Below are 25,078 nucleotides of genomic sequence, written 5' to 3'. Positions count from 1 at the left end.
GATTATTAAATCCAAATTATTAAATTATTATTAAATCCAAATTATTATGCACAGCAGAGTTTTCAACCTTTTCATTTTAATAAAGAACAAAAAAAATGGTCATTTTTGAAATTATAAGCATTAGCAGGTTATTACAAACTGAAATCAAACAGTTTTCAACTCAAAACTTTATTCTAGGTGATGTTACATTTGCACATAGGACCCCTTGTTCGAAAGGAGCTTCTGAACTCTCTCGTCCATTGAATTTGTCAGGTTTTGGATGGTTTCTGCTTCAATTGTTTTGCATGAGGACAGAATACCCTCCCAGAGCTGTTGCTTAGATGTGAACTGCCTCCCGCCATCATAGACACTCCTTTTGATGATGCTCCAGAGGTTCTCAATGGGGTTGAGGTCAGGGGAGCATGGGTGCCACACCATAAGTTTGTCCCCTTTTATGTCCATAGCAGCCAGAGATGCAGATGTGTTATGTGCAGCATGAGACGGGGCATTATAATGCATGAAAATGATCTTGCTGCGGAATTCACGGTTCTTCTTCTTGAACCATGGAAGGAAGTGCTGTTTGAGAAACTCAACATACATTATGGAGTTCATCTTTACCCCTTCAGGGATCCTAAAAGGGCCGACAATCTCCCTCCCCATGATTCCAGCCCAAAACATTACTCCACCTCCTCCTTGTTAGCGCTGTAGCCGTGTTTGCATGGGGTGTCCATCAACCAGCCATCCTCCACTCCATCCATCAGAAGCAGAGGTGACTCTTGGTCTTCCTTTCCTGGGGCGGTCCTCATGTGAGCCAGTTTCTTTGTAGCGCTTGATGGTTTTTGCAACTGCACTTGGGGACACTTTCAAAGTTTGCCCAATTTTTCAGACTGACTGACCTTCATTTCTTAAAGTAATGATGGCCACTCGTTTTTCTTTACTTAGCTGCTTTTTTCTTGCCATAATACAAATTCTAACAGTCTATTCAGTAGAACTATCAGCTGTGTATCCACCTGACTTCTGCACAACACAACTGATGGACCCAACCCCATTTATAAGGCAAGAAATCCCACTTATTAAACCTGACAGGGCACACCTGTGAAGTGAAAACCATTTCCGGTGACTACCTCTTGAAGCTCATCAAGAGAATGCCAAGAGTGTGCAAAGCAGTCATCAAAGCAAAAGGTGGCTACTTTGAAGAACCTAGAATATAAGACATATTTTCAGTTGTTTCACACTTTTTTGTTAAGTATATAATTCCACGTGTTAATTCATAGTTTTGATGCCTTCAGTGTGAATGTACAATTTTCATAGTCATGAAAATACAGAAAAATCTTTAAGTGAGAAGGTGTGTCCAAACTTTTGGTCTGTACTGTATATATATATATATATATATATATATATATATATATATAATGTACATACATATACACTACCGTTCAAAAGTTTGTAGTCACCTAGACAATTTTGTGTTTTCCATGAAAACTCATACTTTTATTTATCAAATGAGTTGCAAAATGAATAGAAAATATAGTCCAGACATTGACAAGGTTAGAAATAATGATTTTTATTTGAAAGAATAATTTTCTCCTTCAAACTTTGCTTTCGTCAAAGAATGCTCCCTTTGCAGCAATTACAGCATTGCAGACCTTTGGCATTCTAGCTGTTAATTTGCTGAGGTAATCTTGAAAAATTTCAGCCCATGCTTCCTGAAGCCCCTCCCACAAGTTTGATTGGCTTGATGGGCACTTTTTGCATACCATACGGTCAAGCTGCTCCCACAACAGCTCAATGGGGTTGAGATCTGGTGACTGTGCTGGCCACTCCATTAGAGATAGAATACCAGCTGCCTGCTTCTTCCCTAAATAGTTCATGCATAATTTGGAGGTGTGCTTTGGGTCATTGTCCTGTTGTAGGATGAGATTGGCTCCAATCAAGCGCTGTCCACAGGGTATGGCATGGCGTTGCAAAATGGAGTGATAGCCTTCCTTATTCAAAATCCCATTTACCTTGTACAAATCTCCCACTTTACCAGCACCAAAGCAACCCCAGACCATCACATTACCTCCACCATGCTTGACAGATGGCGTCAGGCACTCTTCCAGTATCTTTTCAGTTGTTCTGCGTCTCACAAATGTTCTTCTGTGTGATCCAAATACCTCAAACTTTGATTTGTCTGTCCATAAAACTTTTTTCCAATCATCCTCTGTCCAATGTCTGTGTTCTTTTGCCCATATTAATCTTTTCCTTTTATTAGCCAGTCTCAGATATGGCTTTTTCTTTGCCACTTTGCCCTGAAGGCCAGCATCCCGGAGTCGCCTCTTCACTGTAGACGTTGACACTGGCGTTTTGCGTGTACAGTTTAATGAAGCTGCCAGTTGAGGAGCTGTGAGGCGTCGATTTCTCAAACTAGAGACTCTAGTGCACTTGTCTTGTTGCTCAGTTGTGCAGCGGGGCCTCCCACTTCTCTTTCTACTCTGGTTAGAGCCTGTTTGTGCTCTCCTCTGAAGGGAGTAGTACACACCGTTGTAAGAAATCTTCAGTTTCTTGCCAATTTCTCGCTTGGAATACCCTTCATTTCTAAGAATAAGAATACACTGTCGAGTTTCACATGAAAGTTCTCTTTTTCTGGCCATTTTGAGAGTTTCATAGAACAAACAAATGTAAAGCTCCAGATTCTCAACTAGCTCAAAGTGAGGTAAATTTTATAACTTCTAAAATCAGCCAAACTGTTTTCAGCTGGGCTAACATACTGGTGCAAGGGTTTTCTATGGTTTTCTAAACATCCATTAGCTTTCTTACACAGTTAGCAAACACAATGTACCATAAAAACACTGGAGTGGTGGTTGTTGGAAATGGGCCTCTATACAAATATGTAGATATTGCAATAAAAACAAGACGTTTGCAGCTAGAATAGTCATTTACCACATTAACAATGTATAGAGTGTATTTCTGATTCATTTAATGTTAGCTTCATTGAAAAAAATGTGCTTTTCTTTCAAAAATAATGACATTTCTAAATGACCCCAAACTTTTGAACGGTAGTGTGTGTGTGTGTATATATATATATATATATATATATATATATATATATATATATATATATATACACACACACACACATCTGAACTAACAGTCCTTCTGAGGACTAATCCAGTTGCATATAATCAGTGCTAGGCAGGCAGGCAGTGTATGTGGCAGACTGCAGTGTATGATACAGCACAAGAGGGTCCATTGAACATCCTGTCTGCTGCTGCTGTAATAATTACAGCAGGCTTGCTATTTAAAACTGTGGTTCTCTGTCAGACATATGACCTACGACTGTTCCAAAATCAGACATTTCTTCCATTTCCATTCTGTTGCAGTGTGTCGGTCAAGTTATGCACACTAGGTGTCTGTGAAGAATAGTATTAGTAAATTACAGGCCTGTTATTTAAAACCGTGGTTCTCTGTCAGAGGTATCACATATAACTGCGGTTCAAATACAGCCATTTGTAGTGAACGTGGAAAATATTGTCCTCCATTTATAGATTGCATCAGTGTGTCAGTGTACACCATTTTACAGCTCTATTTGCTTGTTTGCAGAATACAGTCAGATTTTTTTAGTTTTATTTGTATTACTGTATTGTGGAAGCAGAGGAACTTTTTCAATGATTACACGCACGTGATCCATATGACTGCCGCAATAATACAGAAATTTTGAGGAGCGTGCCAAACATTCCACTCCTTTTAAAGTCAGCCACCTGTGTTTTGCTGAAGCAATTGACACTTGGTCGCTGACAAATACCATACTATTAGGCGACAGTCTGAAACTGTGGCCATCAGACATCCCATATGACTGCCCTAATAATCCAGCAATTAATGTGAGCGTGTCAAATATTACACTCCATTTAAAGTATTGCAGTTGAGGGTTCAAGCCTATTCTCAGTTGGCCGCTGACAAATAGCATATCTGTGAACAATGTTGTCAGAGTATTGCTCTACTTTTGTGGACTGACAAAAAAAAACATATAAAAAGCTAGCTAAAATGGAAAATATGTAAAAGAAACATTCTTTCCAGGGTAATGACTTGTATATAAGGCCAAAGAAATAAAAAAAAAAATAAAGTTATGGACTGTGGAAGACATTTATGCGACCAGAATGAACACTCATCTGTAGCTGGTGATGATACCACCTAGCAGCAGCACCTGTTCCTATTGTAAATGCATCTAACAGCGTTATCGATAGGGAATAGAATAGATTTTATCTTTTTTGGGCAGCACGCAGTATAAGGCAATAATACCTGGCTGGATTTGTGTAATACGCTATCCATACTGCGATCCCTCACCCGTAAAAGAATTTCAGATAAGACATGTAAAAATTTTAGAATATAGAATCTATTTGAATTGTCCTTCCCATTATTAAGGAGTGTGTCTCCTATACTGTTATTGCATATGCAACAATTTCAAGGGCTGCCAAAAATTAGGACGCACTCCAATACACATTTGAAGAGACATAAAAAAAAAATAAAAACACAGTTGGATCTTTCTTTGTATAAAAATCAGACTCACCAATGTAACCTCAATGTAATCACATTGTTCAGCTCCTGCACCTCCTCCTCCAGTTCGGCCTCCATCTCCGAAATGACCACATCAGTCGCAAGCTGAAAGCACTGCAGCACTGCCTTGGCCAAGCGGCAACAGGCTGGGCTGAAGATAACATGCTTAATGCTTAGGTGACAAACCGCCCAGCGCTGCAGAGTTGTTGAAAGCTGTAACACAGCAGCCTGATCTGTGGCTCTCACCGCTGAACATACAACCAAGCATGTGAAAAAGATGACCGGAGGCGCTCTCATGGATAATGATAGAGACTCCATTGTAAGTTTAGTGGAAACGTTCCAATAGGCTCGCAGGTGACTGCTCAAAAGCGCATAGGTTCAAGATATAAAAATTTATTTGGAATTAAAAACCACTCAAGAGATGAGTGGTTGACATATAATAACACAACGCGTTTCTGCTCTCAAGGAGCCTTCATCAGGTACATGTTGAGCTATACAATATACAAGCTTTAAAGACCCTATTTGTATAGTAAGGGGTGGGGCTCTCTCCCCGTGCATTGAGCTGAACTTCATTATATCAAACAGCCTACACCTTCCCACCCGCACACAGGCTGCCAGGCTGCAAGAACACTCCATCCCAACCACATTTAAAAAAACAAAAAACAAAGAAAAAAAACCTGCAAGTATCCAAAAATGACCCGCATACACATGAAATACACAATTAACTGAAAGGATTCTATACAAAAATAAAATCAAAAGAATAACCAAGGAGAAAATGAGATTCTCACAACCCAACATGATGTATTGGACTGATAAAATAGATCTCTAAAGGAACCATTTTTGATTTTTAGTTTTACATTTGCATTCCCCATTTACTTCATATTCATTCATAAATAGATTCATGTTTTGTATAGTTGGCCTTTAGATATATAGAAAGATGTATGTATGTATTATAAATAAAGGGACGATAATAATAAAAAAAAAAATGTAAATATCTAAAAAATCTCTTTTTTTTTTTCTTCTCCTTTCCTTTTCTTTTTCTTTTCTCTCCTTTTTTCCCTTTCCTCTCTCCCTTCTATACCCTTTTTTTTTTCTTTTCTCTTTTTTCTTTTCTTTCTCCCTCCTTCCTTCCCTTCCCTCCTTTGCAATAGAATAAATATATTAAAAGGGCACGAACCCCTCAAGTCCGAAAGCCTTTCCTCCAATGTGAATTCAAACCATGGGCTATATTTGTATATATTTTATATATTCCATCTGTGAATGAAGAACATTGCAAATGTGAAACTGTTTTGCTCTGATAATGACTAGTAAATAGTCGTTTGATAACACTATGTTTGTATAGTTTATTGTCATCTTGAGATTGGGAAAAAAATAAATAAATAGGGGACTCATATTTATTTCATAAAGAAAGCCCTACTAGAGTTGCAATAAATTATCAATCACAAGTGCGAAATATACACACCTATATCTGAAACGGACAGGATTTTTATTTTGGCTGTGGGTGATTGATTCCGTCTACTATTAATGGATGGTGTTAGACGGACACTACAACCTCATTTAAACCGTCCGGATGGAGGCTCCCTAATTTATAAATCCAGTAGGATTCTTTGGAATTAAGGGTGGCTCTTCTATTTCTGATACCTACAGGGATCTGTTCAAGCGGTGTGACTACTACAGAATCAAAATTTTTATTATGCACTAATGTAATGTGCTTGGATAGACTTTGCTTGAGAAAGCCTGTTTTGGCATTATGCCTGTGGCCGTTCATACGGTTCCGCAAGGTCTGAACTGTGCGTCCCACATAATTGAAAAATATTGCAAAGGACAAGCAGATAATATACATTTGTATTTATATATGTTCTTAATGGTCCAATTAGTCCACATAATAACAAAGTGTATATCTCGCAGATAGATTGGTAGACCAATCGGAAAATGACAACAACAACAACCAATATATATAATGATATCCGACAAGGGGTCAGAATGTTAAAAAAGACCTTTATTATAGCAATTTGGGCACATGGCGGCAAAGAAAAGAGCGTACACACATATATACTAATACCATATACTAGTGAGTATAATGTGATTGCTTAAATTGCAGAGACATATTTAAATTGCAAGGACACCAGGGCTAGATAATAGTAGCTCAAAACTACCTAATACATGCTAGTGGTATATCTAAAATCCCATGGTAAAGGATATAATCCTAAGTGGTGGAAGCCATTATAGGCATTTCCAAGGGGTAGTCTTTGAGTGTGTATCTATATATGTCAGGGGATGTATTATAACAGAAAGATTTTTTTTTACAAATAACATTGATGTTATATAACATTCATTCATACCTGGTATACAGAGTATCTGCACATGTAGCAGTAGCTCTGGATGCAATAGTCCTACTCTCAGTGTGGCGCTCGCGAGCTACTGCTACATGTGGGTCATACCCTCCCTCATTACACAAATATACATCACCTGATCTGCTTCATCCAATAAGAATTCAAGCTTAGCGTATACAGCTTGGAGTTGAAAAAGAGTATAAAATTCTCAGTCTATACTCCAAGTTGGAGTTGTTAGATGGTCAAATCTGAATAAAGTCTGGTAAAATTAGTTTGTATGGTAATTTGTACATATAAAGAAAAACATACCAGACCTTACCTGTTAAAGCTGCTCTAAGGTTTTCAGATATGATGAAATTGTTTTCTGATCTAATTTTTCTTCTAGCACTTCTAATTTTTCTTCTAGTACTTCTAATTTTTCTTCTAGAAGTACTAGAAGAAAAATTTACCTTCTCCTGTTACCTGGTGACATTTTGTCAAATTTGTGTATGTACACTGCTCAAAAAAAATAAAGGGAACACTTAAACAACACAATGTAACTTCAAGTCAGTATTACTTCTGTGAAATTTACCTGTCCAGTTATGAAGCAACACTGATTGTGAATAAATTTCTCCTGCTGTTGTGCAAATAGAACAGACAACTGGTAGAAATGATCGGCAATTAGCAAGATACCCCCTATAAAGGAGTGGTTCTGCAGGTGCTGACCACAGACCATTTCTCTGTTCTCATCCTTTTTGGCTGTTGTTTTGGTCACTTTTTCATTTTGCCATTGCTCTCACTCCTAGAGGTACAGTAGCATATGGCGGTGTCCACAGTACAACCCACAGAAGTTGCTCAGGTAGTGCAGTTCATCCAGGATGGCACATCAGTGCGAGCTGTGGCAAGAAGGGAAGCTGTGTCTGTCAGCACAGTGTCCAGAGCATGGAGCATATACCAGGAGATGTGGAGGGAGCCATAGGAGGGCAACAACCCAGCAGCAGGACCGCTACCTCCGCCTTTGTGCAAGGAGGAACAGGAGGAGCACTGCCAGAGCCCCGAAAAATGACCTCCAGCAGGCCACAAATGTGCATGTGTCTGCACAAATGGTTAGAAACCGACTCCATGAGGGTGGTATGAGGGCCCAACGTCCAGATGGGGGTTATGCTCACAGCCCAACACCGTGCAGGACGCTTGGCATTTGCCACAGAACACCAGGATTGGCAAAGTCGCCATTGGCGCCCTGTGCTCTTCACAGATGAAAGCAGGTTCACACTGAGCACATGTGACAGACGTGACAGAGTCTGGAGACGCCGTGGAGAACGATTTGCTGCCTGCAACATCCTTCAGCATGACCGGTTTGGTAGTGGGTCAGTAATGGTATGGGGTGGCATTTCTTTGGAGGGCCGCACAGCCCTCCATGTGCTCGCCAGAGGTAGCCTGACTGCCATTAGGTACCGAGATGAGATCCTCAGACCCCTTGTGAGACCATATGCTGGTGCGGTTGGCCCTGGGTTCCACCTAATGCAGGACAATGCCAGACCTCATGTGTCTGGAGTGTGTCAGCAGTTCCTGCAAGATGAAGGCATTGAAGCTATGGACTGGCCCGCCCGTTCCCCAGAACTGAATCCGATTGAGCACATCTGGGACATCATGTCACGCTCCATCCACCAATGTCACGTTGCACCGCAGACTGTCCAGGAATTGGCGGATGCTTTAGTCCAGGTCTGGGAGGAGATCCCACAGGAGACCATCCGCAACCTCATCAGGAGCATGCCCAGACGTTGTAGGGAGGTCATACAGGCACGTGGAGGCCACACACAATACTGAGCCTCATTTTGACTTGTTTTAAGGACATTACATCAAAGTTGGATCAGCCTGTAGTGTGTTTTTCCACTTTAATTTTGGGGGTGACTCCAAATCCAGGTCTCCATTTTTTTAATAAATTTGATTTCCATTGATGATTTTTGTGTGATTTTGTTGTCAGCACATTCAACTTTGTACAGAACAAAGTATTCAATGAGAATATTTAATTCATTCAGATCTAGGATGTGTTATTTGAATGTTCCCTTTATTTTTTTGAGCAGTGTATATATGCCCTAATGTACATGTGTGTGTTCATATTTATGTCTCTAATTCCCACCTCAAAATTGAGGAAGTTCAGTTCTTGTGTTGATATTCCTTGTTAGGTGGACCGAGATGTATTTTGCCCTAGCTTAAAATTCTATAGATAAGGTTCCTCAGGTAGGATTAAAGGTACCTACCACCATAGTTCTGAGTCTTTCCTGTTTAGAAATAGCCATTGTTTCTTTTGAGCAGACTGTTGAGCTTCTTCTTGTTCTTCACCCTATGTTTTCCTTAAACATTATGTAGTGGACTATAGTTTTTTCAGATCTTTCCTTTCAACAAATTATCACAAGTGGTGGTTACTCCCTAAGGTTGCTTTTTCTCTCTAAATCTCACTGATGCTGTCATGGGTGAAGGAAAAAACATTATTATTTACTAGTCATTTGATTTTCCAAAGTCTATTAGAGCACCCTTCCAATTCCCTCCCTTTGGCTTATGGTTGGTGTGGGGTTTCTGTCTTCCATTTTTTCTTCAGGTTTGGCTAAAATATTTATAACGATGATGATAAAATTTATTTGGGTTTAATTATATGTTCAGCTCCTCTGGCACCTGCTCTGTAATGCACTGAAGGAGGGTGTTTGTCTTTTCATTTATTCTAGTCTTCCTGTCCAGCTCTGGGCTACAATTCCCTCTCTCACTTGGTGGTGTAAAGGATTCTGGAGAATCCAATTGCTAATAATTTTCCTTTTCAAAGAGCTACATGACCATATAAATGGTCAGGGGAGCTTATCTTCATTACAGATTCCCTTTAAAAAAATACATTATGTCACATAATTTAAACAGTAGATAAGAAAACAAAAATATGAAGAAACTATCACATTACAAAGAAATAAGAATAAAAAGCCTGAACCATGGGCAGCATAAAATAAGGACAGAATCCTGCATGAATCACATGACAGGTTACATTAGAATGGGGGTTTCTGCCCGCTTTTACAATTTCACAGTGAGTAGTCACCCCGATACAAGAAGCTATACTCACCCCAGGAATTTCACTCCAGAGTCAACAGAAAAAGATCTAAAAAGACTTTTTTTTGTAATTTAAAATTGTCATCTTTATTACACTGAGCCCTTGGTCATGACACGGGTGCACCCTCTTTTGTATATGAAATAAAAGTTGATTTCTCTGCCACTAAAATGCACACTACTTGTATGATTTTTATATGGGTTAGGTCCCCTATACTAATGTTTAATTAGTTTAATTTTGGGTGTGACAGACTAGCATGGCAATTTAACAGAAAATCCAGAGAACAACCATTGACAAATGTTCATTAGTAATAAATAATCTTGTTTACCAATGATTTGTTTTCTCACTTTTAAAATTCCAACAATTTACTTTCATTGTTAATTACTGTTGGAAAGAATCAGATTACATAAAAATGTTAAATTACAATTGTCGGCTGGACCATCTAAGGTATATGGAGATGCCCTAACTTTTCCCCGGCAGAGATAGGAGGAATAGTTTTTTTTGGCTGACAGCTACCTAAAGTGTACAACCATTTAAAACGACTGTGTCAAACAGTAGGACATTGAAAGGTGTAATATAAAATATCAATTACCTCCAGTTAAATGTTGCATTTAGATTTTTCGAGTGCATAACAGAGCTCTGTAGAAAAGCAATGATTTGCTTTGATTTCCGTGCCTTAGCTAGGCGTAATGGAGTGTTTCTATTGTTATCTTCACTTTCCAGGTCAACGCCATCCTAGAGGTGAAAAGAAAGTTTTCTGTTTTTACAAATTAAAATATCTCATACAAAAAAGAAGATAATAAAAAAATAACACTGTATAAACAAACATTCGAAATTTAAAAGTGTGTTAATACACAAATTGATCAATTTGTTCATTAAATACCTACATTTTACACCTACATTTTATAAATATATTCTGTATGGCAGTAATGTAATTTAGATTTCATTTTCATATTCAATGTTTGCACATATATAAGCGCACCTTTTGCATTGAACACGTCACCAATAGTGATGAGTGAACATGCTCGCCACTGCTCGGTACTCGCCCGATTTATCTCACTGCTCGAGATGCACAGAGAGTACTTCCGGCATGCTCAGGCGGGAGCACAGGCCCCGTATGTTTGGCGCTCTTTAGACAGCCAATTAACATGCAGGGATTGCTTGCCACTCACTGTAATGTCATAGCCATGTTAGTTGTGGCAGTACAGTGATTGGCTGGCCGCACAGCGTCATCAGGTCAATATCACACCTGGTGATCCTATCCTCGTCAGTGTCTACTCTTCAGACAGGCAGAGTAGGGAGAGGTGCTGCTGAGTGAGGGACAGAATATTGGCGGTTTATTAGTTAGGTATAGGTATTCCACAGAAAGATATATAGCCATCTGAACTAACAGTCCTTCTAAGGAATAATCCAGCTGCATATATTACTGGTGATAGCAGGAGTTAGGCAGACAGGGTTTCTGGACACCTGCCTGTCCCAATTACTAGCGGGCCGCGGAACACTACTCTTGAAGCCAGAGCAGTGTGAAAAGGTTGTTGGTTGGATAGCAGATAATGCTTCCAGTTAATTTTCCACCACCACCACCCTGTCTTCCACATGGTCAAGTCTCAGTAGCCGTGTGTCAGGTGTAATAGACAGTCGATCTGGATCTGGCTGTAGAAGGTCACTGCGCTTGGCATTGCTGACACCTTCTTAATCCTTCTTCCTTTAAGACCCAGTGGCGACCTCCCTCCTGCTGCTGATTGACACACCCTTGCATGGAAGTTAAAAACCCACAGTTTGCTCCAGGCAATCGCCGGTGATACTTCTATGCACCTTGATGCATGCTTGCAGCACTAAGTGCTGGCTGGCTTCCTCTCTGGTGCCCTTGGAGGACAGTTGGCATTACTCATCTGGTGTCTGCTCAAGCTAAGTTAATCCCCTTTGTTTGTCTACCTTGTTGTCTTTAGTTTGTAGTGGGGCCTGACCAGTGCTCACCCCTCCCCCTCCCTATCTAGGGCCAAGCTCTAGGGTCATCCAGGGTTTAGGGTCCTGCTCGGCGATAGGTGTGGAACCTATATAGGAATGGTAGGGTAGGCAGGGTGTTATTACATCTGCCTAGGGGTCTCCACTCCCCCTTTCCCTAATGTTTGGACTTCCTCTCCCTCTTCCCTTCGTGTAGCACTTAGTCTTTCCCACACCTTGCGTGACACTGTGAGTCTAGACCACATATTCCTCACCCTGATCCTCCTTCCTCCCACCATGCCGAGTGCCCGGAGACAAGTGTTCCCACACTTGGACACTCCAAAGAGCTGTTCACTTTCCCATTTATAGATTTGGGCCTCTGGCCTGGCCAAGCAAGAGGAGATCAAATGTAGCGATGTCCAAATATCTGAGCAGCCACGGTCACACAAAGGCGACGGTGGGAAACTGTCGCAAGAGGTGGATGATGATGACGAGACACAATTGTCACCAAGTCAGGAGGCCCAGGGTGCCTACATGGAAGACGAGGTGGTGGATGATGAAGTCACTGACCCAACCTGGCAAGGTAACATGCATAGCGAGGACAGCAGCACAGAGGGAGAGGGAGGCGTAGCACCACAACTGGCAGGAACAAGCAGTGGGGTGGCCACAGACACAAAGGGGGCAACTGTTCCCCGGAACACCAACACAAGGGAAGTTGACAGTCCAACTGTTAGGTATTCCAGAGTCTGGCTCTTTTTTAAAGACTGTTCAGATAACCCCAAAAAGGCTATTTGCAACCTCTGCCATGCCAGCATCAGCAGGGGCAGCAATACTACTAGCCTGACCACCACCAACATGCTCAGGCACATGACAGCAAAGCACCAGACTAGTTGGGCCGAATGCCAGGGTCGAGAAACAGTGTCTACGGGTGACACCACTGCCTGTTCTGCAGTTGTGTGTACATGCCAATCCTCTGTCCATGGCGCAGGCGAAGATGCCTCCCTCCCTAGACCTGTCGTTGCACACTTGCAACCATCACCATCAGCGTCCACGTCCTTGTCCCAGTGCAGCGTTCAGTTGTCCCTACACCAGGCCTTTGAACGCAAGCGCAAATATGCAGCCAACGCCCCACAGGCCACAATACTAAAGTCACACATTTCTCGAATGCTTGCACTTGAAATATTGCCTTTTAGGCTCATGGAGACGGAATCTTTCCGCAACCTCATGGCAGCGGCGGTCCCTCAGTACTCTGTCCCCAGCCGCCACTATTTCTCCCAGTGCGCCGTCCCCGCATTACACAAGAACGTGTCCCAGAATATTACTCGTGCCCTCAACAACACAGTTACTGGGAAGATCCAGCTAACCACAGACACATGGACAAGTGCTTATGGCCAGGGACGGCACATCTCGCTGACAGCACATTGGGTTAATATAGTGGAAGCCGGGACTCAGCCGGGACTCCCGACACAGAGAATTGCGGGCCTGCCCCCACATTCTACAGCTCCTGCACCTCCTCCTCCTCAGCCTCCATCTCTGAAATGACCACATCGGTCGGAAGCTGGAAGCACTGCAGCACTGCCTCGGCCAAGTGGAAACAGGTACTGCTGCAGCTAATATGCTTAGGGGACAAACCGCACAGTGCTGCAGAGTTGTTGACAGCTATAAAACAGCAGGCAGTTCTGCGGCTTTCACTGCTGAACCTACAGCCAGGCATGGTCGTGTGTGACAATGGCCAGAACCTGGTGGGGGTTCTGAAGCTAGGCAAGCTCGCACATGTACCATGCCGGGTCCATGTGCTCAAACTAGTGGTTCAGCGGTTTCTCAAAACCTACCCGGATCTGCCTTAGCTGCTTGTCAACGTACGCCACATGTTTGCCCATTTGAGAAAACTATGTTTCTAAAGGTGCTATTGACATGAAAATCTCACCAGATGTTGGTAAAAGCCCATCCAATCCACACAGGCAAAGAAATCAAACCATAGATGTACATATAACATTATTACACATAACTTAATTTATGGAAATCTATGGTTTGATTTCTTTGCCTGTGTGGATTGCATGGATTGTTACTGATATCTGGTGAGAATTTCATGTCAATAGCACCTTTAGAAATATATTTACTTAGGAAATTGGTGACGTCTTCTATATGTATATATTTTGGGGAGGAAATTTTTTTTTTTTAATAAAATGGTGGTGCGTCTCATAATCAGCTTTCACAGCAGCTTACCTTGGGGGCGGCGGTAGTGGAACTGGGTCCCAGGTGGCAGAGCCGCTGCTGCAGGAAGCTGGCGTAGTCAGGAGATGCTGTGGGCCCCAGGCTGGTAGGAGGTGGTGTTTGGCGGTGCGGGAGCTCCTCCGACATTTTGTGAAAGTCTGGGGGCTCCAGGCTTTCTATGCTTTTTAATGTGATGGACGCCTGAGGCGGCGCATGCGCAATTGAGGTCCCAGGAGATGAGATCTCAGTGTTGAGATCTCAATCTACCAGCTTAGGACCCGCACAATCGCCCAACTCCTGCCGCTGCCTGAAGATTCCTGCAGCAGCGACCCTTTGACCCTGCTACATTCGGATTATAAAATGTACCCCCATTCCCCCCCCCCCAAATTTGGAGGGAAAAAGTATGTCTTATAATCTGTCTTCTATATCACTCACACAGGCTGTGCGCCTGTGCCAAATAGCCTTAGACTTTGCGCAAATAGCCTAAAATTTACTCAGTATTTCACACTCAGATGTGTTCGACGGAGACAGGGTGGGTGGGTCACCCCTCATGTTTTGCAACTATCACATCACATTGTGCAGCGCAGACATTCAGGGGGACTATCATGGCCTGTAAAAAGCAGAAACAGGCAACGCAGCAGCCATTTTGCAGTGAATCTGACAGCTTAGCCATAGAGATAGGTAGAGAAAGTCATAAAACGCTAAAGTAATTATGTAGATGATATGTGACAACATAACAATGAAGAAGGTTAGTGGAAAGGAAAATAGATTAATACTGATTTAATTAATAAGGAGAGAGATAGGAGAGCAGATGAAGTATTTCAGGCAGGGGTAGGGAGGGCCATATAGCTTACAGAAGCTGTTCTGTTTGATCAGTGTGGTTATAGTGCTGTTGCTGTAATTTAATCACATTTTGGGGGATTTATGCAGTAGTGAGCTATCTCCATTGCTGAAAGAAATTTTTTTTAACTCTGTCTGCCTCAGAAAGTGTGCATTTCACAAATAATACTCCAGATTTTTACACACGTTTTTTAGTCTGATTTGATGTATGTACAGATGCCTCTCACTAAATTAGAATATCATCAAAAAGTTAATTTATTTCAGTTCTTCAATAGAAAAAGTGAAACTCATATATTATATAGAGTCATTACAAACAGAGTGATCTATTTCAAGTGTTTATTTCTGTTAATGTTGATGATTATGGCTTACAGCCAATGAAAAAGCAAAAGTCATTATCTCAGTAAATTAGAATACTTTATAACACCAGCTTGAAAAAAGGTTTTAAAATCTGAAATGTTGGCCTACTGAAATGTATGCTCAGTAAATGCACTCAATACTCGGTCGGGGCTCCTTTTGCATCAGTTACTGCATCAATGTGGCGTGGCATGGAGGTGATCAGCCTGTGGCACTGCTGAGGTGTTACGGAAGCCCAGGTTGCTTTGATAGCAGCCTTCAGCTCGTCTGCATTGTTGGGTCTGGTGTCTCTCATCTTCCTCTTGACAATACGGTCAGGCGAGTTTGCTGGCCAATCAAGCACAGTGATACTGTTGTTTTTATACCAGGTATTGGTACTTTTGGCAGTGTGGACAGGCGCCAAGTCCTGCTGGAGAATGAAATTTCTATCTCCAAATAGCTTGTTGGCAGAGGGAAGCATGAAGTGCTCTAAAATTTCCTGGTAGACGGCTGCGCTGACTTTGGTCTTGATAAAACACAGTGGACCTACACCAGCAGATGACATGGCTCCCCAAACCATCACTGATTGTGGAAACTTCACACTAGACCTCAAGCAGCTTGGATTGTGGCCTCTCCACTCTTCCTCCAGACTCTGGGACCTTGATTTCCAAATGAAATGAAAAATTTACTTTGCATTTACTTAGTGTCAATGACTGCCTTCTGGACATCTATCCACTCAGCAGTCTTCCCCATGATTGTGGAGCCTACTTAAACAGACTAAGGGACCTTTTTAAACGCTTAGGAAGCCTTTTCAGGTGTTTTTTGTTAATTATTCTAATTTACTGAGTTAATGACTTTTCTGTTTTCATTGGCTGTAAGCCATAATCATCAACATTAACAGAAATAAGCACTTGAAATAGATCACTCTGTTTGTAATGATTCTATATAATATATGAGTTTCATTATTTCTTGGTTGGTCCTTTTTGAGAAGTGGGAAATTGTATTAAACTAATACAAAAGAAAAGTGAAAAAATACAGTAATGTAACTGTGGGACTTGTTTTATTAGTCTAATTTGACGTACATGCATGCTGCACCAATACTGCAGTCTGTTGCTGCTGTTACTTTATGAGTGTTTAACTGGCAGCATAAGGCACTGTGCCATTTCGGAATGAAATTGCAGTATGCTGCAATTTGTTTTCTCATGCTGAATACAGTTGAGAAAAAATACGCAGATCCGCACTGCCTCATTGAATAACATTTGTCCGAGTGCTATCCGATTTTTTTATTTTTTTTTTATTGAATTGCACACGTTTGATTTATACGCAAGTGTGAGCGGCCGAGGCCAAGCGCACAAGGAAGCAAGCCTGGGTTTCGTTTATACAGAATTCATTCTGCAGTAAAAATAACCTGGCACCATGATTCTCTAGGTCAGTACAATTACTACAATAACAAATTTGTCCATTTTTTTTTTCATCTTTTAGTGGTGAAAAATTTTCAAAATTGTAAAAAAAAATACATTTTTGTTTGTGTTGCCATTTTCTGAAAACCGTAACTATTATTTTGTGGATGAATTTGATGGGCGGGCGTGACTATGCCCATCCCGCCCATTTTAGAATAGCTGACTGGGACTGGCATGCAAACGCCAAAAGTTGTTATATTTTTGCAAAACTGGCAAGTTATTATGGTGTATAAACCAAATTTCTTGCATAAGCATCTTAATGATTGTTTATTTACTTTTCAAACAACAAACCTGTTGCTCATGCCAAAAAAAGGACCTTTTTGGACAGCATGTTAACCCTTTCCCAACATATGATGGAGTATTATGTCATATGTCAGATCCCCTTTTCTGAAGCAGGCTCAGAAGTGTTAATTTTTTGACCACCACTTGATAAAAACCCATGCCTTCTTCTATATACACTAAGGGTATGAGCACATGATCCCTTTTTGGCAGCGCTTTGAATGCAGCATACTTGTGCTGCATCCAAAGCGCTGCACGCAGGTGAAGAAGCATGTGTTCAGTGAACACATGCGGCTTCACCACATCCTATCCTTTGCACTATAGAATTTCTCCGGCGGAGACTAGCGACTCCGCAAGAGAAATTGACATGCTGCGGTCTGTGAAGACGTGCCGCATGTCCCTCTCCGCGGGTGAGCCGCAGGAGAACGGGAACGCATAGTGGGTATGGGATTTATAATCCAGCAGAGACCAAAAGACTTATTATGAAGATATCAACTAGATATAGCAAATAAGTACATAAAATATAACTTTTATTAATGAAAAGTCTAAAAAGAAATTTATAACATGATGCCCATATGGTGTATCATAAGTAAAAAGATATAAATATCTACGATATAGCTGGACAGAATATCAGGCCCTATTAGGTCCAGCATAAGTAAGAATAATGAAGGTATTCAAGCTATGAAGTCCAAAAAGAGAACCCCACAGATACGCAAAAAAACAAGGTATATCTCACCAAATGCCCATATAGCAATATAGACGGTGATTATACCTATATCTGTGTATACCCATAGACAAAACCAGCCATTATTAAATGGTAAATAAGTATACAATCAAATAGAGCTATGAGGGGCCTTCTATTATCATCCAGGCACTCAATCCTCATAAAAACTTGGAAACATATCACCCGGGGTCTTTTTATATATATCTGCTCCCCCTTTACTTTCCAGGTGATGAGTTAATCCATGGAACATCCCAAGCCGAGGTATACCTCACCAAATACCCATATAGCAATACATACGGTGATCATACCTATATCTGCATATACCCATAGACATAACAAGCCATTATTAAATGGTAGGTATGTTTACAGAAATAGAACTATGAGGAGCCTTCTATTACCATCCAGGCATTTAAATCCTCATAGAACATGGAAACATCTCACCCGGGGTCTTTTTATGTCTGCTCCCCCTTTACATTATAGGTGATCAGTTTGTCCACGGAACATCCCGACGCGTTTCAATCCTTCATCAGGGGTATATAGTTCCTCTTCATTAAGGGTATATCATTCCTCATTCCTGCATTGGTTCCTTAATCATATCCTAATGCCTCAAATGGGTACACATTATGCCCTGCTTTATATGCGTGCGTTAAGCCGCGCTCCTTGATAATTACCGCGCTGACCGTGACGTGTTTCCGGTCCTAGAATACCACACTGCCGGAAGTAAACATCACGCGTTACCATGGGCATGGAACGCACTTCCGGTCCCAGAATACCCCGTTACCGGAAGTCAACGTCACGCGTTCCAATGGATATGGAACGCAAGTGTGACACGCCAGGGGTCTGGTTGCCACAGTGATAGAGATGTTATGTCTGAGAGCAGGTGGGAGGTCCTTTGGTCAGGGATCCTGTGCATGCCACACCTCCTGCCCAGTCTTGGGAGGGGAAGAACTTCCCCTATAAAAACCCGGGGCTGAAGCAGGGTTAGGGGTCAAGGAGAGTAGAGACAAGAAACAGTCATAGGTAGAAACAGCAGGAGCTCAGTGGGAGCAATACTACTACGAGTCAGGGGCTGGCAGCTGCAGAGCTCGCCCTGAGAAGCTTTCTTACCGGACCCGGCGTCCGAGGCTGTGGGGACTAACTCTTACCCAGCAGCAGAAGCCGACCGGCAGGGGATTTCAGGTCCTCAGGCCCAGAAACCCGAAGGCACGGTCACACGCGTGGGACCAGCACCGCCATCGTGAGCGGAAGCCATTAGAAGGCCCCGAGTCACCGGCCATACGGGTGAGCACCACACGGTACACTCAGGGACGTGGGCTACTTATATCCGCTTCTAGCAAGGTAGCCAGAAGATTACAGTCAGTTTGGGAGGCCTACAACTCCGCCTGGCCAGGGGAGATCCCATCTGCTCAAGGACTGACCAGGCCCCGTTCGCTAGCAAGTACTCCGGGAGGGTCTATCGTTGTTACCAGTAAAGACCCTGAATTACACCGCACCGTCTCTGAGTGGTTCCTGCTACCCCCATCTTCCACGTCGGCTGCCCTGAGGCCATACCCCTCCCGTTGGGGGTTATACTATCACGCTGCACAATTCTACACCGGCCTCAGCGGTCTGCCCTGCAGCGGCAGCTCCATAGCTGCAAGTCAACGGGTGGCGTAGTCGACACTCAAATAACATCTATCAAGACTGCCACACACTGAGTTTGACTCCCTGGGCACGGACCGGGTCCCCGCCACTCGGAGACTACAACCCTCATCTGATCCGGTTCCGGGTAAGCCCCCGTGCGCGAGACGCTGCGTGACCCAGCAGGCCCAGGGGCGCGTCAACTTTGGCGTAGTCGGCAGGATCTCGTGCCCGCAACCACCGGGTACTGCGTGCCTGAAAAGCAAAGACTGTTCAAACTTACCAGTGGTGAGGTTTCCCGCCATCCGGCGCCATCTTCTGCCTTCTTCCCGCCATCCGCGAAGTTTTCCCGCCATCCGGCGCCATCTTCGGCCTTCTTCCCGCCATCCGTGTAGTTTTCCCGCCATTGGACGCCATCTTGAGGACGCCGCGCGGGAAGAAGAGGGGCGTGGACTTCGAAAGCGCGCGAGAACTGAAGCCCCGCCTCACGTCCGGACGTTGCGTAAGGTCCTGGAAGGAGCCCAGCAGACGCCGACGTCACCGGAGCGCGACGGAAGGTCCTCAACCCTGACGATCAACTGCGGAGCCGCGGCCTACGGAACAGGATCATCGCAAGGTAGGCCACGGTCCACTAGGGGGGAGGAAGATGTCGGATACGGAGGAGAGCTTCACTGCCTCAACCCCCGCCAGCGCCACCGCTGCTGCAGTTATGCCCTTCACCATGCCCTATATCCCGGGAGCAGCTTGGCTACCCCAGTACTCAGGGGAGTCACATACCCTGCATGACTTTAGAGAAAAGCTGGATAGCCTCTTCCAGGTGTACCCCCTCACAGAAGAGCAAAAAGTGAGCATCCTGGTGGCCCAACTAACCGGGGCAGCCAAAAGGGAAGTAAAATCCTGGCCACCTGGGAGGAAGACTGTCGCAGGGATACTAACCCGGCTGAAGGATACCTTTGATACCCGCACCTCAGCCGAGATTAAGCTTAGATTCTACGGGTGCAAGCAGCGAGCGCATGAGAGTATAAGGGACTATGCACTAAACCTACAAGAGGCCCTGAGGGCCATTAAGCAGACCGACCCTGATGGAGTGGGAAACGAGGACAGGCTGTTGACTGAACAATTTATAGAGGGACTGTATTGTAATGCCCACCGAACCCAGTTGCGGGCGATGGCCTTACAGGATCCCCATCTGGGCTTTGCACAGTTCAAGGACAGAGCCATCCGGGTGCTCCGAGAACCGGCACCGGGTGGCGTTATGACCCACAGGCGCCCAGCTATTACTTACCACCAGGAGACGGCGCCCTTGTCGGCAGGGCCTGTGGGGACTGATGCGCAGGCTTTGGACAATGACCCGGCTCCAGACCTACACCATCAGGTCCAAGAGCTAGCTAAGAGCGTTGCTGCGCTAACCCGAACTGTGCAGTCTTTACAGGTTTCCACCCCAGGGAAGATCCAGCTGGCATCCGGACCGGAGGACATCCCATGGTGTCGACCAAGGAGGACCCCACCGGCCAGAGGAAGGCCCAGTGACCGATACAGCGAGGACGGACGACCCATCTGCCGCCGCTGCAATCAACCCGGACATATGGCAAGGTACTGTTCTTTAAACGGGCACAACCTGGGGTAGAGGGCCAACCCCCAGGAAAAAGATCACCAGGCCCATCGAACTGGCGCGACAGATATGTGGGAGGACGTCCAGTCTTGCCTGTGGTACTGGATGGCATTCCCATGAGTGCCCTACTGGACACCGGGTCACAGGTCACCACCATCCCGTACGTGCTCTTTAAGCAGTACTGGAATGACTCGGATATTACCCGCTACCCTGACGACGACTTGAGTATCATCGCCAGCAATGGCCAGCCCGTGCCACAGATCGGATTTAGAGAGGTGACCATCAAAATCGGTAGAGTCGAACTGGCAGCACAGGGACTGATCATTGTAGATATTGACAAACATGAGAGTCACCCAAAAATAACTCTAGGAACTAATGTAATTGAAAATTGTCTTGCAGAGGTGATTTTCCTTTTACAGCAGGTTGCCAAGAACGCCAGCTCCGGCGAGCAGCGGGTGCTCCAGAAAGAGATCCGGGCACTGATGCGACGGCAACAGGTGGAACTCTCCGGCGGTGAGATTGGTAGCGTAAGAATGTGTGACCCTTTTCCTACTGCCATGCCCCCAAAAAGTGAAATGATGATTTGGTGCCGGGCAGCTATTGGTCTGAGAGGTAGGGATTACCAGGCAATGGTAGAACCAGTTTACTCAGACAGTAGGCCCACCATTTTGACAGCACGGGGGGTGGTTGATGTACGCCATGGGAGGGTGCCCGTTCGCATAATAAATATCGGGGAGAGGGAAGTGTACCTGCCCCGGTATGCCACGCTAGCCAAATTATATACCATTAACCAAAATTCTATACAATCTGTGGAACCCTTGCCTCCATCTCACCCGGAGGAAGGTAACGGCTCTAAGAAAAACATGGAGGACTGGTGTCAGCAACTACATCTGGGTACTGACTCCACTCCCTCACACCAGAAACAAGGAGTCTATGGGGTGGTTCAGGAGTACGAGAGAGTGTTCAGTAAACACCCGTTAGACTTCGGGCGAGTCAAGGGGGTAGAACACCACATCCCCACGGGAGACCATCCTCCTATAAAAGAGAGGTATCGACCCGTACCCCCTGCCCACTACCAACACGCCAAGGGGATGCTTAGAGACATGAAGGAGGCTGGGGTGATCAGGGATAGCTGTAGCCCCTGGGCAGCTCCACTAGTCTTAGTCAGAAAAAAAGACAACACCATGAGGATGTGTGTAGATTACCGGAAAATCAACCGTATCACACACAAGGATGCGTACCCCTTACCAAGGATAGAGGAGTCATTGGCTGCTTTAAGATCTGCTAACTTCTTCTCTACCTTGGATCTCACTAGCGGGTACTGGCAGGTTCCTGTAGCAGAGGCGGACCGGGAGAAGACCGCATTCACCACCCCGATGGGACTTAGCGAGTTTACCTGTATGCCGTTCGGACTCTGCAACGCACCAGGAACCTTCCAACGATTAATGGAGTGCTGTCTGGGCCACAGAAACTTCGAGACGGTCCTGTTGTACCTGGACGATGTCATCGTATATTCTAAGACTTATGAGGACCACCTGAAACACCTGGCGGAAGTGTTCGAAGCTCTGGCAAGCTACGGCCTAAAGGTGAAACCCTCCAAGTGTCACCTCCTGAAACCAAAGGTGCAGTACCTGGGACACGTGGTGAGCGCTGACGGAGTGGCTCCCGACCCTGATAAGATCACCGCAATTAAGGAATGGCCAAGTCCCTCCAGTGTAAAGAAAGTGCGGCAGTTCCTCGGGTTGGTAGGCTACTACCGCAGGTTCATCCCCGGTTTCACCAAAAAGGCAGCTCCTATGCAGGACCTCCTGATAGGCCAGTCCCGGAAGGCCAAGAACCAGAAGCCGCCCTTCAGATGGGAGAAGTTGGAAGAAGAGTCCTTCCGCCAGCTGAAGATGGCCCTCACGGGGGATGAAATCCTGGCGTACCCGGATTACAGCCAGCCCTTTATCCTCTACACCGACGCCAGTAACATCGGGCTAGGAGCCGTACTGTCCCAGATCCAGCAGGGGAAGGAACGAGTAATCGCCTACGCCAGCCGAAAACTGCGACCCACCGAAAGGAACCCCGAGAATTACAGCTCATTTAAGCTAGAGTTCCTGGCCGTAGTATGGGCAGTCACCGAGCGCTTTAAGCATTATCTCGCTTCTTCCCGGTTCACCGTGTACACGGATAACAACCCGTTGACACACCTGGACACGGCAAGACTCGGTGCCCTGGAGCAGAGGTGGATGGCCCGTCTGTCCAACTACGAGTTCACAATCAAATACCGGGCCGGACGCTCCAATACCAACGCGGATGCCCTGTCCAGGATGCCCAACCTGCCGGACGAAGGAGAAGATCCGGAGGGACTGGAAGAAGTTGAACTCCCTGCGTTCCACCGTCATGGGACCATCCAGTATTCCCACCGGGTAAGGAGTAAGCAGGCTGCTACGTTGAACCCCTTACCTCACTACAACTGGGCGGAAACGCAAGACAGCGACCCTGCCGTCCGACTGGTGAAGGAGATGCTGACTCGCCCGGAGGCTTGCCTTGAACCAGACGCTCCGGAGGAAGCCAAACAACTATGGGCAGAGAAGAGTCGACTGTTCCTTTACAAGGGGAAGTTGTGCCGCAGAATGGTTAACTCCCGGACGCATGAACTACTCTGGCAAGTAGTGGTGCCACGAAGAGACGCAGCCATGGTGATGGAGGCATACCACGATGGAGCTGGACACTTCGGGTGGAAGAAGCTGGAGTTCCTGCTGCGCGAGCGATTCCACTGGGTAGGCATGAGGGGAACCATTGAGAAGTGGTGCAGAGACTGTGGCCCGTGCAACCTGAGAAGGAAGGACCGTGCCAGCCAGAAGACTCCCCTGCAGTCCATCGTCACCCGGCAACCGTTGGAACTGGTAGCCTTGGATCATGTAAAACTGACCCCAAGCAGAAGTGGCTACGTCTACGCGTTAACCATCGTGGATCATTACTCCCGGTTCTTGGTTGTCGTCCCCGTCAAGGACTTAACGGCTCAAACAGCAGCTAGAGCCTTCCAGCAGCACTTTTGCCGTCCACACGGGTACCCGGACCAAGTGCTGACGGACCAGGGACCTGCCTTTGAAGCGGAGGTCTTCCAGGAATTCTGCAATCTGTATGGCTGCCGGAAGATAAGGACGACACCCTACCATCCGCAAACTAATGGACTTTGTGAGAAAATGAACCAGGTGGTAATGGATCTTTTAAAAACGTTGCCCCTGGAAGAACGCAGTCTGTGGCCTGAGAAGTTGCCCGATCTGGTGGACCTATACAACCACATCCCGGTAGGTTCCACCAACTGTACCCCGGCTTACCTAATGAGGGCAAGACCTGGTAAGTTACCTGTTGACCTGGAAATGGGAGTCCTGACACCCGAGGACACTTCACCAGAAACAGACTGGGACACAGAGAGGCAGCAGCAGTACCGGAGAGTACAGGAGAGCGTGGAGCGAAGTCTCTGTCAGGCTAGGGAAAGACAAGAGAAAACTTACAACCAGTATGCTCCCGCTGTTCCCCTGGTACCCGGAGAGCAGGTCTTGAAGAGGAAGAGACGGCTCCACAAGTTGGACGACCAGTGGGAAAAGGACCCGTACACCGTACTGCCCTCAAGCCACGAGAACCCGAAGGTTTGTACCATCAGTAAAGACGGAGGGGAAACCACAGCTATTGTATCCCGGGACCACCTGAAGAAGTGTCCCGAACAACTGAGGAACCCTGAAGAGGAACAAGAAGACCATCGACCCGTAGAGGAAAGGGAAGATATGGTTAGTACTGTGCTCGGGGACTTCCCTCGGTCTTGGACTCAAGTCAATGGTGCAGTTGTGGTACCCGTACTCACCTTCCTCCAACCAGCATCCCAAGCACCTACGGAGCAACAGGTAGAGCTGGAAGAACAGCCGGTCCAGGAGGCAGAAGACCCCACACCTGCAGACCAGGAGGATCAACCCTCTGCTTGCAGTGAGCCTGCCATATCCCTAGTGAGCCAAAGAGCCGGTAGACAGCTGCCCAGTTTACCCTTGACAGCTCCTACACCCTGTAGTTCAGGGCTAGGCAGTCAGCTCCGTAGGTCCACTAGGGCCACTAGAGGCCAGTTACCCGCACGGTGGAGGATTTGAAGTGTATAAATTG

At 45.1% G+C, this 25,078-nt stretch overlaps 1 protein-coding gene across 2 annotated transcripts in view; it reads right to left on the bottom strand.

The window, feature by feature from the left end:
* LOC141171968 (uncharacterized) overlaps positions 1 to 25,078 on the bottom strand; it is a 121,685-nt gene that overhangs the window by 25,173 nt on the left and 71,434 nt on the right. For both annotated transcript variants that reach the window (XM_073655709.1, XM_073655718.1), the window contains exon 5: positions 10,505 to 10,647. In XM_073655709.1, coding sequence (XP_073511810.1) covers positions 10,505 to 10,647 — 143 coding nt within the window. The remainder of the gene's footprint in view (positions 1 to 10,504; positions 10,648 to 25,078) is intronic.

Source organism: Phyllobates terribilis, unplaced genomic scaffold (assembly GCF_046119375.1).
Source record: "Phyllobates terribilis strain yellow unplaced genomic scaffold, ASM4611937v1 Scaffold_1__5_contigs__length_1240528914, whole genome shotgun sequence".
Taxonomy (NCBI): domain Eukaryota; kingdom Metazoa; phylum Chordata; class Amphibia; order Anura; family Dendrobatidae; genus Phyllobates; species Phyllobates terribilis.
This window is presented reverse-complemented; position numbering and strand designations above follow the sequence as displayed.